This window comes from Pleurodeles waltl, chromosome 9 (genome assembly GCF_031143425.1).
Source record: "Pleurodeles waltl isolate 20211129_DDA chromosome 9, aPleWal1.hap1.20221129, whole genome shotgun sequence".
NCBI classification, from domain to species: domain Eukaryota; kingdom Metazoa; phylum Chordata; class Amphibia; order Caudata; family Salamandridae; genus Pleurodeles; species Pleurodeles waltl.
Genome location: NC_090448.1, coordinates 389,318,539 through 389,333,044, shown reverse-complemented (window position 1 = coordinate 389,333,044; position 14,506 = coordinate 389,318,539). Strand labels below are relative to the sequence as shown.

Genomic DNA, 14,506 nt, shown 5'->3' with positions numbered 1-14,506 from the left:
TGCGTTAACAGATCTGGTTTGTTGGGCAGTTTGATGTGTGGTACTACAGACAGATCTAGCAGTGTTGTGTACCAGGGTTGTCTTGCCCACGTTGGTGCTATTAAAATGAGTTTGAGTTTGTTTTGACTCAATTTGTTTACTAGGTAAGGAAGGAGAGGGAGAGGAGGAAAAGCGTAAGCAAATATTCCTGACCAGTTCATCCATAGGGCATTGCCTTGGGATTGCTTGTGTGGGTATCTGGACGCGAAGTTTTGGCATTTTGCGTTCTCTTTCGTTGCAAATAAGTCTATTTGTGGTGTTCCCCAGAGTGTGAAGTAGGTGTTCAGAATTTGTGGGTGGATTTCCCATTCGTGAACTTGCTGGTGATCTCGAGAGAGATTGTCTGCCAGCTGATTCTGGATCCCCGGAATAAACTGTGCTATTAGACCAATTTGATGGTGGATAGCCCACTTCCATATTTTTTGAGCTAACAAGCTTAACTGCGTTGAATGTGTTCCTCCTTGTTTGTTTAGATAATACATCGTTGTCATGTTGTCTGTTTTGACAAGGATGTATTTGTGGGTTATGATTGGTTGGAAAGCTTTTAGTGCTTGAAAAACTGCTAATAATTCTAGATGATTTATATGCAGTTTTGTTTGATGTATGTTCCATTGTCCTCTTATGTTGTGTTGATTGAGATGTGCTCCCCACCCTGTCATGGAAGCATCTGTTGTTATTACGTACTGTGGCACTGGGTCTTGGAAAGGCCGCCCTATGTTTAAATTTATACTGTTCCACCATAGAAGCGATAGGTAAGTTTGGCGGTCTAGCAACACCAGATCTAGAAGGTGACCCTGTGCTTGAGACCACTGTGAGGCTAGGCACTGTTGTAAGGGCCTCATGTGCAGTCTTGCGTTTGGGACAATGGCTATGCATGAGGACATCATGCCTAGGAGCTGTAGTATTGTTCTTGCTTGTATTGTTTGGTTTGGAGACATGTGTTGAATGACCCTGTTGAAATTGTGGATCCTTTGTGGAGTTGGCGTTGCTACTCCTTTTGTTGTGTCTATTATGGCTCCTAGATATTGCTGTACTTTGCTTGGCAGAATGTTTGATTTTGCAAAGTTGACGGTGAACCCTAAATTGTAGAGGGTTTGTATGACTTGATTTGTGTGGTTAGAGCATTGTGTGAGCGAACTGGTTTTGATTAGCCAGTCGTCTAGATACGGGAACACATGTATTTGCTGCCTTCTGATGTGTGCAGCGACTACTGCTAGGCACTTTGTGAATACTCTTGGAGCGGTTGTTAAACCAAAAGGCAATACTTTGAATTGGTAATGTATTCCTTTGAATACAAACCTTAGATATTTCCTGTGTGATTGATGGATTGGTATATGGAAATATGCGTCCTTGAGGTCTAGGGTTGTCATGTAGTCGTGTTTTCTGAGCAATGGTAACACTTCTTGTAGTGTGACCATGTGAAAGTGGTCTGATTTGATGAATGTGTTTACTACCCTGAGGTCTAGAATTGGTCTCAGTGTTTCGTCCTTTTTTGGTATCAAGAAGTACAGTGAATAAACTCCTGTGTTTATTTGTGTGCTTGGTACTAATTCTATTGCATTTTTTTGCAGTAGTGCTTGAACTTCTATCTCTAGAAGTTGTGAATGGTATTTTGATAAATTTTGTGATTTTGGTGGTATGTCTGGAGGGAATTGCATGAATTCTATGCAATAACCATGTTGGATAATTGCTAGGACCCATGTATCTGTAGTTATTTTGTCCCATGCTTCGTAATATTGATGTATCCTCCCCCCCACTGGTGTTGTGTGGGAGGGGTGAGTGACGTGTGAGTCACTGCTTGTTGGTAGTGTTTTTGGGGCTTTGAAATCTTCCTCTATTCCTAGGAAATTGCCCCCCTCTATACTGGCCCCGAAAACCTCCCCTGTACTGTCCCTGGTAGGTGGGCGGTGCGGACTGTGAGGTGCTAGCTTGTGTGGCCTGACCCCGAAACCCTCCTCTAAAAGGTGTTTTGCGGAAGGTGTTATAAGATCCTCTGCTCTGCGGGGAGTAGAGTGCGCCCATGGCCTTGGCAGTGTCAGTGTCCTTCTTGAGCTTTTCTATAGCTGTGTCGACCTCCGGACCGAACAGAAGTTTCTCGTTTACTGGCATGTTAAGCACTGCCTGCTGAATTTCTGGCTTGAATCCAGACGTTCTGAGCCATGCGTGCCTACGGATGGTAACCGACGTATTAATGGTTCTTGCGGCCGTGTCTGCTGCATCCATGGAGGAGCGTATTTGATTGTTGGAAATGTTTTGACCCTCCTCAACAACCTGTTTTGCTCTTTTTTGCAGATCTTTTGGGAGATGTTCAATGAGATGCTGCATCTCATCCCAGTGGGCTCTGTCGTATCGCGCTAGCAGCGCTTGTGAATTTGCGATGCGCCACTGGTTTGCTGCTTGGACAGCAACCCTCTTCCCGGCTGCATCGAACTTCCTACTTTCTTTATCTGGGGGAGGTGCATCCCCAGAAGTGTGTGAGTTTGCCCGTTTTCTGGCAGCCCCTACCACCACAGAGTCTGGTGGCAGCTGAGAGGTGATGAAGACAGGGTCCGTAGGAGGCGCCTTATACTTTTTGTCCACCCTAGGCGTCACTGCCCTACTTTTAACTGGCTCCTTGAAAATGTCTTTTGCATGGCGTAGCATGCCTGGGAGCATCGGCAGGCTTTGGTAGGAGCTGTGGGTTGAGGAGAGGGTGTTAAATAAAAAATCATCCTCTACTTGTTCCGAGTGTAGTTCCACATTATGGAATAGAGCTGCTCTAGCCACCACTTGTGAGTAGGCTGTGCTGTCTTCCGGTGGTGATGGCCTAGTTGGGTATGTGTCTGGGCTGTTATCAGACACTGGTGCGTCGTACAAGTCCCACGCATCCTGATCTTGGTCGTCGTGGCTCATGGCGGTGTGAGCTGGCGAATGTGACGGGGTGTAAGTTGGCGAAGCCGGAGTTACAGGTGGAGGCGAGGGAGGAGGTGTTACCTTTTGTGTTGTGTCTTGCTGAGGAGTAAACTGAAGCGTTCTCTTTCGTTTGACAGGTGGAAGGGTACTGATCTTCCCAGTCCCCTGCTGAATAAAGATACGCTTTTGCGTGTGATCCACGTCAGTGGATTGCAGTTCTTGTTCAAATCTATGTTTCTTCAGTTGAGAAGACATAGAATGCTCTTCGGTATAGGAGCCAGAAACAGGGTCTGATGTCGCTTTTTTCGGCTCCGAAAGCCCTGTCGATTGTTTTTTCGGCTCCGAGGTAACCTTCCTCTTTTTCTGTGCCGAAAATTCTTGGCCTCTATGGTCTTCGGCGCCACTGTCTCGGCGTCGATCGGTGTCGACACCGAACTCTCGGTGTCGATGCTTCTGTTTAGCACTCTCTCGGTCCCGAGGAGGCTGCGTGCCGGTGTCTCGACCGAAGTCGGACGATCTCGACACTGAATGGGCCTTTTTCGGTGCCGATTGTTGGTCACCGAGAATTTGGGTGGAGCCATGGCCGGTTGGCAGTGGCGTCCCCTGGGCCTTCTTTCCTTTTTTAAGGTTTGATCTCGACGTCTTACTCACAGTTCTTGTAGAGTGTAGCTCGTCGGAGTCTGAATCCTGGATGGAAAAGGATTCCTCCTGTTCTTCTTCTGTCTCGAACTGTCGACGCTCTTTCGGCGTGGACGCCATCTGCAGTCTTCTCGCTCGACGGTCGCGCAGAGTTTTTCGGGACCGGAACGCCCGACAGGCCTCGCAGGATTCTTCACTGTGCTCGGGTGACAGGCACAGATTACAGACCGAGTGCAGGTCCGTATAAGGATATTTGTTGTGGCATTCGGGGCAGAATCGAAACGGGGTCCGATCCATCGGCGTTGTCCTCCACGCGGTCGGGCCGACTAGGCCCCGACGGGGTGCCGAAATCTACCCCGAAGGGCACCGAAGCGCTTCGATGTTCAACGCGTCGTCGTATGTGTCTATCTCTAACCGGATCGCAACGATACCGTCGAAAATCTTCCGTCTTCAGCTATCTTTCCGTTCCGAAACTCGGAGCGACATGAACACGTCCGAACCCGATGGCGGAAAGAAAACAATCGAAGATGGAGTCGACGCCCATGCGCAATGAGCACAGAAGGTGGAGTCACTCGGTCCCGTGACTCGAAAACACTTCTTCGAAGAAAAACAACTTGTAACACTCCGGCCCAACACCAGATGGCGAGCTCATGCATACCATGTGTATCTACAGCGACAGATGCCATCGAACATATATATTCCATTGCCCAGAATCTAATTTTTACATTTCATAAACAATGGATTAGCAATAGTCTAGATACTTTGTAGGCGGGTGTCAAACATATCATCCACATGACACAGTAATGCATTCTCCTAAATGTACCATCCCTTAATGTTAAAATACCTGCTTAATTTAATAATTTCTGCATTATTGCATATAGTGAGAAAAGTGGAGGCTTAATTTTATTTAATATTGCATATCAATTATGAATGCCCTTTTGGACCAATAGGGCACAACGTAATCTATGGACAAATGATCAACTGTTTTTTTAATTTTATTTTGCGGAGGATATATCAGTGAATTCAGTGTAAACAAAATGAAACCAAATATCACTTTTTGTTTGGAGTTTGTTCTATCTTCTCTCTTTATTGACATTGTTGTCCAGGGCCGTCCTAACGCCAAGATACTATCTGGTTTATGTTGTATTTACAAATGTTTCACCCACGTAGATGAAATCCCATGCTATTAGTACACCTAAACTGCACCCATTGTGCATCACATTAGTATTTCTCGCAGTTTACAATCTCCAGTTCTGAAGTCCAGTCTCCACGCAATATATTAGGCATGAATACAAACCAAAAAGGACAAATTCCAGGAAACCCATGAACAAAACTAATGCTTGAGTGAGCTTTAAAATGTCCTTGTGCCACACCAGAAAATCAAGAACAGATTAGGCACTGGCCAAGAGGAATTTAACAAGCACAGGAAGCACACTGCCTTCTTTTCCGCGGATGCTCACCTTTGCAAGCATCGAGTGCCTCATGGGGCATCTTTAGTGTCTTTCACCACTGCCCAAGGCACTTTATGCACATGCTTTCTTAGAAAAAAGTTACCGTCCAGTGTTGAGTCCCACAGCTGCTACATTCCCTCCGGGATGGAAATCCGCACAAAGTCCAGGCTCCTGTCCGTAGGGAATAAAAGTTAAGTGTTACTTTCTAACCTCACCTTGTCTGCACCTGACATCTGCTGAATCTTGTACAGAACATAGAACCTTAGAAACCTACCTCCAAGGAGAAGCTCCAGGCTAGGCAATGCTCCCTGCCATCCCATCCGCACACCAGCCGGTCATGGCCGCAGGTCAAGAAGAGGTCCTTGGACGGGTGCGTTGCAAGCCCCCATAGTTCATCTGTGTGACCCTACATCAAAGTAGCATTAAAGGTTTTTAAAGATAGGACACTGAATCGAGACATGATAACCCTAACCTTATGCCATTTTAACAGTGCAAGCTAGGACCCATGTGTGTCTGGAATCTCCCCAGATGTTTACATGTGTGTTATCTTCACTCTTCCTCCTTCCTGGAGTCCCTTGAGTCTATGTTCATTTCTTTTGCCCCACTGCAGAGACACCATAGGCAACACAGGCAGTGTACGTGGTATCCCCTAAACTTAAGTGCTTGGAACAATGGATGAACAAGAATTCTTCTGTTGCAGAGTTAGAGTAGAATGTGGTCTTTTAAAGTTTCTTGGGTAGTGTGAAGTTTTTTCTTGGGGTTCACAGTAGATGGTAGGGTTTCAGTTGTTTATCTTTAGTGTTCTGGGTCCACAATACTGTTGCACTCAAACTGAATGACATAATACTCCCCTTTAGCACCTGTCTCTCACCTGGAAGCAGGGAAAATCCGTCAAGGCATCCTGACAGAGGTGATGTGGAGTTAGAAAATCAGAAACACTCAGAGAATAGTTTTTATGTGCAGACAATTCTTTTTTTTCTAAAAGAAAGACACTTTATTATGGATAGTTACTGTATTCTACGTTAAAAACTAGGCTATACATCAAAAACCGGAAGTGTCTCGAACCTTCTGGACTCAAGTTGCAATCCCTCCAACGTTTATAGCTCCATCACGTTGACTTTTAGGTAATATTGAGTCCTATGGATGCTGTTATCCCCTGTTGGGATATTCAGGAGAACACGGGTGCGTTCGAAGCATCTGATTTCTACTGTGTTAGTCAGTAGCAAAAGGGCACAAAAGAAAGATGCGAAATTACAACTTTTGTAACTGATACTTCCAGCCCTCTGAATCACAGCAGAGACTGTGGATAAAGTTTCACCGAGGAATCTGCTGAAGGCAAAATCCTTTCTGGCTGCAACCCACCACACAAACAGTCCTTAAGGCTCTCCTGTGGAAGCACTGGAGTGATGTAGGAGATGACCCTGTGTCCTCGACAAGGCAAATTCACTGGAGTCCTGTGCCCAATAAGCACTGGACTCTAGGCTCGGGGTACTGCCAGGCTAATGTGCCACTACACACTAGGGGGCATATTTAAGAGCCCCTAGTGCCACCGGAGTATCACTTTTTGTGACGCTTCGGTGGCGCCATGCCCTGCGCCGTATTTACAAGGTGGCGTTAAAACACTTTTTGTGGCATAACAGCACCTTGTAAATACGGCCCCTTCACATACAGCACTTTACGTGAAAGGGGCGTGCAACTGGTGTTGCTATGGGTGTGCCACAACAACATCCATTGCATTTTGACGAGTAAACTTGAGGCAGCGCCAAAATCTAACAGCAAACCCAGGGTGGAGTTAGAGTGGCACAATGAGGAGAAATGCTTTAATTTCTCCTCGCTTTTTGCTCTTTCTATGTGTGCTGCATTTTGCAGCGCACATAGAAAGAGCAAATTGCCATTAAAAATTGTTTTTATGCAGGAAGGTGCTTTTTCCTGCACACAAACAATCTTGGTCTTGCACTATGGTGCAAGGGTGGCTCTGTTGGCACACAGCAGGAAATTTACCACCGGAGCAGGGGGAAACACAGGGGTGCGCCGTATTCAATTAAATTCGGCGCATCCCTGCATTGTGAAAATGACGATGCACAATGCTGCCAAATTTGGTGCAGCGCCATGCACCGTCATTTTCCATTAAATCTGTCCCTAGATGAAGGTATATGGTAGGTTTTAGGAATAATGGTCTGTTTCTTTGAAACTGTCGGTTTATGATTGAGATGTTTTGGTGTCTGGGACACCCATGAAACGTAAGGCTGGCACAGATGACATGGAGGGGGTACCCACAATAGGCCCCAAAAGACCAGTGGTCACTGGCTAAAGTTGAGGACTGTAGCTTTAACCAGGGATATCTCAGGAACCAGAGCAGCCAGGAAGCTCATGCCAAGGGCTCCAGAATCAGGACGACCTCCTTCAACCAATGAGATATGTGTGTGGCGATGAAATGAGAACAGAGTCGTTCTTTTCATAGTTAAGTCACTGGGAAATGGAAATGACAATTTCTTTAAGTGTTCGTCTGTCACTATCTGTCACTAACCATTTCCCTTTTCATGAACTAAATCTGGGTGTATCAGGCAAAATACAACTTGCCCCCAGTTGCACTAGTCCCTTTATGTTGTAGTTCTGGAGACTATACCTATATATCTAGCTTACTTAATGAAAGCTGATAGCGAAGTCAGAAGCAATGGGACACATGAAATCATTAAGGCAGCCTCTAGTACTAAGCACTGAGGATCCAAAATAGAGATTTTAGCCACTGTGGGAAAGAGCAATGCCATCCAAAAAGCCTTCTTTTCCTATCCAGCATAGATTTCCCCATACGTTTAGAGAGCTTTACAGGGAGGGATGAAATGACTGGGACAGAGGTCTGTGACCCCAAGAATCCATACCAAACAGGAGACAGAGAGCGAGAGAGAGAGATGATATATATGAATATAATCAACAACAAGTGGCAACTCATTACTTGAAATAAATGAACATTCCAAATATATAAGAAAGACCTTATGAGTGCTCATACACTGACACACATCGTTGCCTTGGTGTGTAAAACCAGGTCTGCTAAAAGAAAACCTGTTCTAATAATGAGGAAAAAACTCAGTGGGGCACATCAACAAAACAGTGTATAATTTAGAGATAATTTGATATCTTGATGAGATAACATGGAAAAAAACTATTGAATTCTAACTATATGACTAAATATGTAGACTCCCTTTCCTGAGAAGTATAAAACAACAATAGGTATTTAAAGAATGACATATGTAAATGTACAAACTAACCAAAAAAAAAAGGGGAAGAAAATGTCCATACAAAGAGAAATTATTTTTAATACAAAAAAAGAAAAAATCCTATTGTACACATACACATATATACATATAAACAAAACATATCGAGGAACAATAAAAAGCCATCAGCCGACACGTGTTTCGTCCTGACTGGACTTCTTCAAGGCTGAGAAAATCACAACACAAAACAATCAATGACAACAAATATACATATACAATTTTATACAAAAAATTAAAATAAATATGCCTCTGAACTTTTGTTCTTTAATTTACCAAAACACATAAACAATGAAATTTTTTTGGGTCAGTTAACTGCACAAACCCTTATATACACATAATGTTTGTAATATGGCACTTAATTTAAATCTGAACAAAAAGACTTCAAAGGAAAGGGAAGAAAACCACCACCACACAACCTTAGTGGCAAAGGTGTTTTTTTCTTTCTTCTTCTTAATGTCCGAAGGTATGATATAAAGTACTACACATGTCTCCAAGAGTGGGTCCGTTACAGCCAAAGCAATATTCAACCCTACCGCATGCAAACCCAAGTGAAAAGGAGATTCTTTTTTGTTGGCATTAGATCACTTAATATCCAAAATTATCCTGTTGTCAGCAAAAAAACACTTTCTACACAAAACAACCCCTCCTTATGTGATGGTGAGGAAAGAAAAAACAATAAATGTATACCTTTAATCATTTCTATGTCCGTATATTTCTATTCCATCTATCATCCTCTACAGAAAAAAGGAGGAAAACCACAATTCTATTACTCTCCTTTTGCTTGTCAAAATTTTTTTCTGCCGAAATGTAAATCTAATATATTATAATGTCATTACTGACCTGTTAAAAACCACAGTCAATCTCCTCTATTTTTTCTTCAAAAACAATCTACAAGGACATCGCAACCTCATGTGTTGAGGAACCAACTGCAATAGAAATAATCAAAATATCTTAAGTATTCTCTCTAAAAGAACCTCCGTTTCTTTATAATCTTCCTCCACCCATCTGGCAAATTTTAAACCAATGCCTCTACACTGTACAGTAATGCAACAAACACTCTAATGGGGCTTCATTTTTCCATTAAGTAACATAAAACAAGCTTCCCAAACTTGTGCTGTACACTTACCTATGTAAACCTCTTTCTGTCCTTTTAATCCATCCTAATTCCGCTTTCTAATATGTCTCAGCAGAACTATCGAGGGCTTATGGGCCCCGTTTAGACCTCCAACTTATTCAAAAATAGGTGCAGGACCCTCGCCGGCGTTATAAACGTCGCGTTTATAATGAAAGGGGAGTTATTTGAAAGCAAAGACGGACTTCCGCCTTTGCATTAGAGGCACAGCGGCCATTTTGACGTGGCTCGAATCCAATGACAGCTAACACACAGTAAAGCCGGATTGTCTGTATATTCGGCGGCCATTTTAAAGTTCCGATTTAATTATAACTTATCAGTCAACTGATACAAAGGCCGTATTATCGGCCCCCTGTGAATTTTCCAGCTTTGTTGATAATAAGTATAGGTTTTAAAGCGCCGCGTTAATACTCCGACCGAGCTACTTAACCCCAGAAACGTCCTTATACCTATCAATTAGAACCACAGCGGCCATTTTGGAGTGGTTCATATTCAGTAAGAGCTACCACACAAAGAGAACAGCGGCCATTTTTGAGTGGCAATCATCATCTATCGTATATCATTCTAACATAAACCATGTATGCAGAATGCTATCAAAGTAATAGATTTTAGACTTTGTGAGAAGATATGAATTAGATCTATTTGCCAACAAAAGAAAAATAAAGTTATCCGCCATCCAGTCTTGCTATCGTAAAATTTGCATACATGGTTTATGTTAGAATGATATACGATAGATGATGATTGCCACTCAAAAATGGCCGCCGTTCTCTTTGTGTGGTAGCTCTTACTGAATATGAACCACTCCAAAATGGCCGCTGTGGTTCTAATTGATAGGTATAAGGCCGTTTCTGGGGTTAAGTAGCTCAGTCGGAGTATTAACGCAGCGCTTTAAAACCTATACTTATTATCAACAAAGCTGGAAAATTCACAGGGGGCCGATAATACGGCCTTTGTATCAGTTGACTGATAAGTTATAATTAAATCGGAACTTTAAAATGGCCGCCGAATATACAGACAATCCGGCTTTACTGTGTGTTAGCTGTCATTGGATTCGAGCCACGTCAAAATGGCCGCTGTGCCTCTAATGCAAAGGCGGAAGTCTGTCTTTGCTTTCAAATAACTCCCCTTTCATTATAAACGCAACGTTTATAACGCCGGCGAGGGTCCTGCACCTATTTTTTAATAAGTTGGAGGTCTAAACGGGGCACATAAGCCCTCGATAGTTCTGCTGAGACATATTAGAAAGCGGAATTAGGATGGATTAAAAGGACAGAAAGAGGTTTACATAGGTAAGTGTACAGCACAAGTTTGGGAAGCTTGTTTTATGTTACTTAATGGAAAAATGAAGCCCCATTAGAGTGTTTGTTGCATTACTGTACAGTGTAGAGGCATTGGTTTAAAATTTGCCAGATGGGTGGAGGAAGATTATAAAGAAACGGAGGTTCTTTTAGAGAGAATACTTAAGATATTTTGATTATTTCTATTGCAGTTGGTTCCTCAACACATGAGGTTGCGATGTCCTTGTAGATTGGTTTTGAAGAAAAAATAGAGGAGATTGACTGTGGTTTTAAACAGGTCAGTAATGACATTATAATATATTAGATTTACATTTCGGCAGAAACATTTTTTGACAAGCAAAAGGAGAGTAATAGAATTGTGGTTTTCCTCCTTTTTTCTGTAGAGGATGATAGATGGAATAGAAATATACGGACATAGAAATGATTAAAGGTATACATTTATTGTTTTTTCTTTCCTCACCATCACATAAGGAGGGGTTGTTTTGTGTAGAAAGTGTTTTTTTGCTGACAACAGGATAATTTTGGATATTAAGTGATCTAATGCCAACAAAAAAGAATCTCCTTTTCACTTGGGTTTGCATGCGGTAGGGTTGAATATTGCTTTGGCTGTAACGGACCCACTCTTGGAGACATGTGTAGTACTTTATATCATACCTTCGGACATTAAGAAGAAGAAAGAAAAAAACACCTTTGCCACTAAGGTTGTGTGGTGGTGGTTTTCTTCCCTTTCCTTTGAAGTCTTTTTGTTCAGATTTAAATTAAGTGCCATATTACAAACATTATGTGTATATAAGGGTTTGTGCAGTTAACTGACCAAAAAAAAATTCATTGTTTATGTGTTTTGGTAAATTAAAGAACAAAAGTTCAGAGGCATATTTATTTTAATTTTTTGTATAAAATTGTATATGTATATTTGTTGTCATTGATTGTTTTGTGTTGTGATTTTCTCAGCCTTGAAGAAGTCCAGTCAGGACGAAACACGTGTCGGCTGATGGCTTTTTATTGTTCCTCGATATGTTTTGTTTATATGTATATATGTGTATGTGTACAATAGGATTTTTTCTTTTTTTGTATTAAAAATAATTTCTCTTTGTATGGACATTTTCTTCCCCTTTTCTTTTTTTTTTTTTGGTTAGTTTGTACATTTACATATGTCATTCTTTAAATACCTATTGTTGTTTTATACTTCTCAGGAAAGGGAGTCTACATATTTAGTCATATAGTTAGAATTCAATAGTTTTTTTCCATGTTATCTCATCAAGATATCAAATTATCTCTAAATTATACACTGTTTTGTTGATGTGCCCCACTGAGTTTTTTCCTCATATATATGAATATGTCATTCCTTGAAATTGTTTTATCTCAATATATCTTCTCTCCACTGATTAGCTCCTGTGCAGGCAGCCAGTGGCCCAGAACACTACCTTGCATCTTCACTTGTCTTTGACTTCCAAGCTTTACTGCTGACTTAGTTACTCTTCCATAGCCTGTGTTGAATATTATGCCAGAAAGTTATATTCCATGCCATATACGTCTTTATAGGTTTGTGTTTTATTTAATTGTGGACATGCTTTCTATACATTCCATGATAAAAAAGGGGTGGGTGGGGAGCCTGTTGAGATGGAATGAAAGCAACACAAAACATGCATATTACAAAGAGTTCTTCAGTTGGCAATCCATTGAATGTAAAAAGAAGGTTGAGAGACAAACTTTATTTTGAAGACAAACAGCAGTATCCACTGTTGGACCTGCCCCTGTTTGAAGGGTTACCCCCAAACTTTTTGCCTTCTTCCTCCTATTTTTCTGACCTGTTCTTGTTGACTCTGGGCACTTTACCACTGCTGACCAGTGCTAAAGTGCAAATACTCCATGTCTAAATTATATTAGCGATTCGTTTAGCCATGATTGGCATATCTGATTTACTAGTAAGCCCCTAGTACAGTGCATGGACACAGGGCCTGTAAATCAAATGCCACTAGTGGGCCTGCAGCACTGATTGTACCACCCACATGAGTAGCCCTGTAATCATGTCTCAGACCTGCCACTGCAGTTTTTAAACTGCCATTTTGACCTGGCCAGTGCCCCCACTTGCCAGGCCCAAACCTTCCCTTTTACTACATAAGTCACCCCTAAGGTAGGCCCAAGGCAGCCCCATGGGCAGGGTGCAGTGTATTTAAAAGATAGGACACGTAACGTGTGTTTTACATGTTCTGATAGTAAAATACTGCGGTTTTCACTACTGCAAGCCCATCTCTCCCATAGGGTAACATGGGAATTGCCTGAAATATCTTTTAGTGTGATTTCCCATTCTGAGCAGATAGAGATATGGAGTTTGGGGTCTCTGAACTCACAATTTAAAAACAGAACTTTTGGAGAAGTTGGTTTGTGAATTGTAGGTTTCAAAATGCCACTTTTAGAAAGTGGGCATGTTCTTGCATATCCATTCTGTACCTCTGTCTGTCTGTGGACTACACATATAGGTCAGGATGACAGTTGGGCTGTTTGTGTATTCACTCGAGACAGTCACACAAAGGGAACTGAGTGTGCCCTGCATATCCTGATGGCCCATCACCAGGCTGATGGGTGTTCCTGAGCTAGAGTAGTGGGAGGATCCGACACTTGCACCTGAATACACCTCTGCCTGTCCTTACACCAAGCAGTCTCCAACCCCCTGGAGTGTGTCTGGGGCCAGGGCAGAAAAAGGCAGGGTCTTGTGCTCTACAAAGACTTCTCTTTGAAGTTGACCTTCTTCAAAAACTGAAATGGGTATAAGTACTGGACCTCTGACCCCACATAGTTAGAATCCTTCTTAACTGAGGACCCTCTGCCAGGAAGAAGAGTTGGATGCTGTAGAAGGGACTGCCACTCAGCCTCCTGCTTTGCAATGCTGGCCTGCTTCTGGCTGATTCTGGCCTGGGAGTGAAAGGACTGAACATTGCTTTTGACATCCTGCTTCCAAAGGTTGTCTAAGGGCTTGGACTGGGCTTCCCTCCTGTTAAGAAGTTTCAGGGACATCAAAGACTTCATCTGCCAGCACCTGGGCGCTCGCGCTGAGAGTCCTGACTTGCCAAATGGTGCCAAACCGAGCTCCTAGGCCCTTGGGAGTGAGCTCCGATGCAACCAAGAAGAAACCAAGCACCTCGACTCCAGAGGAGCTTTGGAACTGGTGCTGCTATCCAACTCCACACCACTGCCCCGTTGAGTGCAACAACCGCAACCAACGCTGTGGGCCCGATGCCATTGCAGCACCTCTGAATTCCCACCACATTGTGAGTACAGAGCGCCTTGTCACGACATCCGTGGCACCCGGCTCTGAATCTGCCACAGCACCTGTGACCCCGTGGTGTGACCGCGAATTCGATGCCTCACATCTTGATCTGCTGGATTCATCGACCCCGTCGGGTTATAAGGAATTAATGCCTCAACACCGAATACCTCCCCTGCAACCGTAAGTAACCAATGCCTCACCTTCCCTGCCTAACAGTTAAGATTGGATGCCTACCCGGTAGCAGAACAGAACCGACATCGCACTGGCTTCAGCGACGCCTCACCTCCACGGCTCCGTGCAACGTCTTTGTTTCCTCATTGTTTTCTAAGGTACTGTACCTGGGTTCCTTGCAAGTTGGTTACTGGCCCACACTCCCTTGCAAGTGGCATTGGACTGTTGGGATAGACTGGGTCAAGATGCCATGATAGCCCCAGTTGGAGATTTTGTGTTTCTAAGCACTATACTAAGATTTAATCTTTGGAAATGTGTATCTTTGCTTGTGCATGTTGGATTTC

General features: G+C 43.0%; 1 protein-coding gene across 3 annotated transcripts in view; it reads right to left on the bottom strand.

The window, feature by feature from the left end:
• The window catches only part of EML3 (EMAP like 3), a 293,640-nt gene that overhangs the window by 36,823 nt on the left and 242,311 nt on the right, over positions 1–14,506 (bottom strand). For all 3 annotated transcript variants that reach the window (XM_069207042.1, XM_069207043.1, XM_069207044.1), the window contains 2 exons: positions 5,296–5,427; positions 5,125–5,192 (listed from right to left, as the gene is read on the bottom strand). In XM_069207042.1, coding sequence (XP_069063143.1) covers positions 5,125–5,192; positions 5,296–5,427 — 200 coding nt within the window. The remainder of the gene's footprint in view (positions 1–5,124; positions 5,193–5,295; positions 5,428–14,506) is intronic.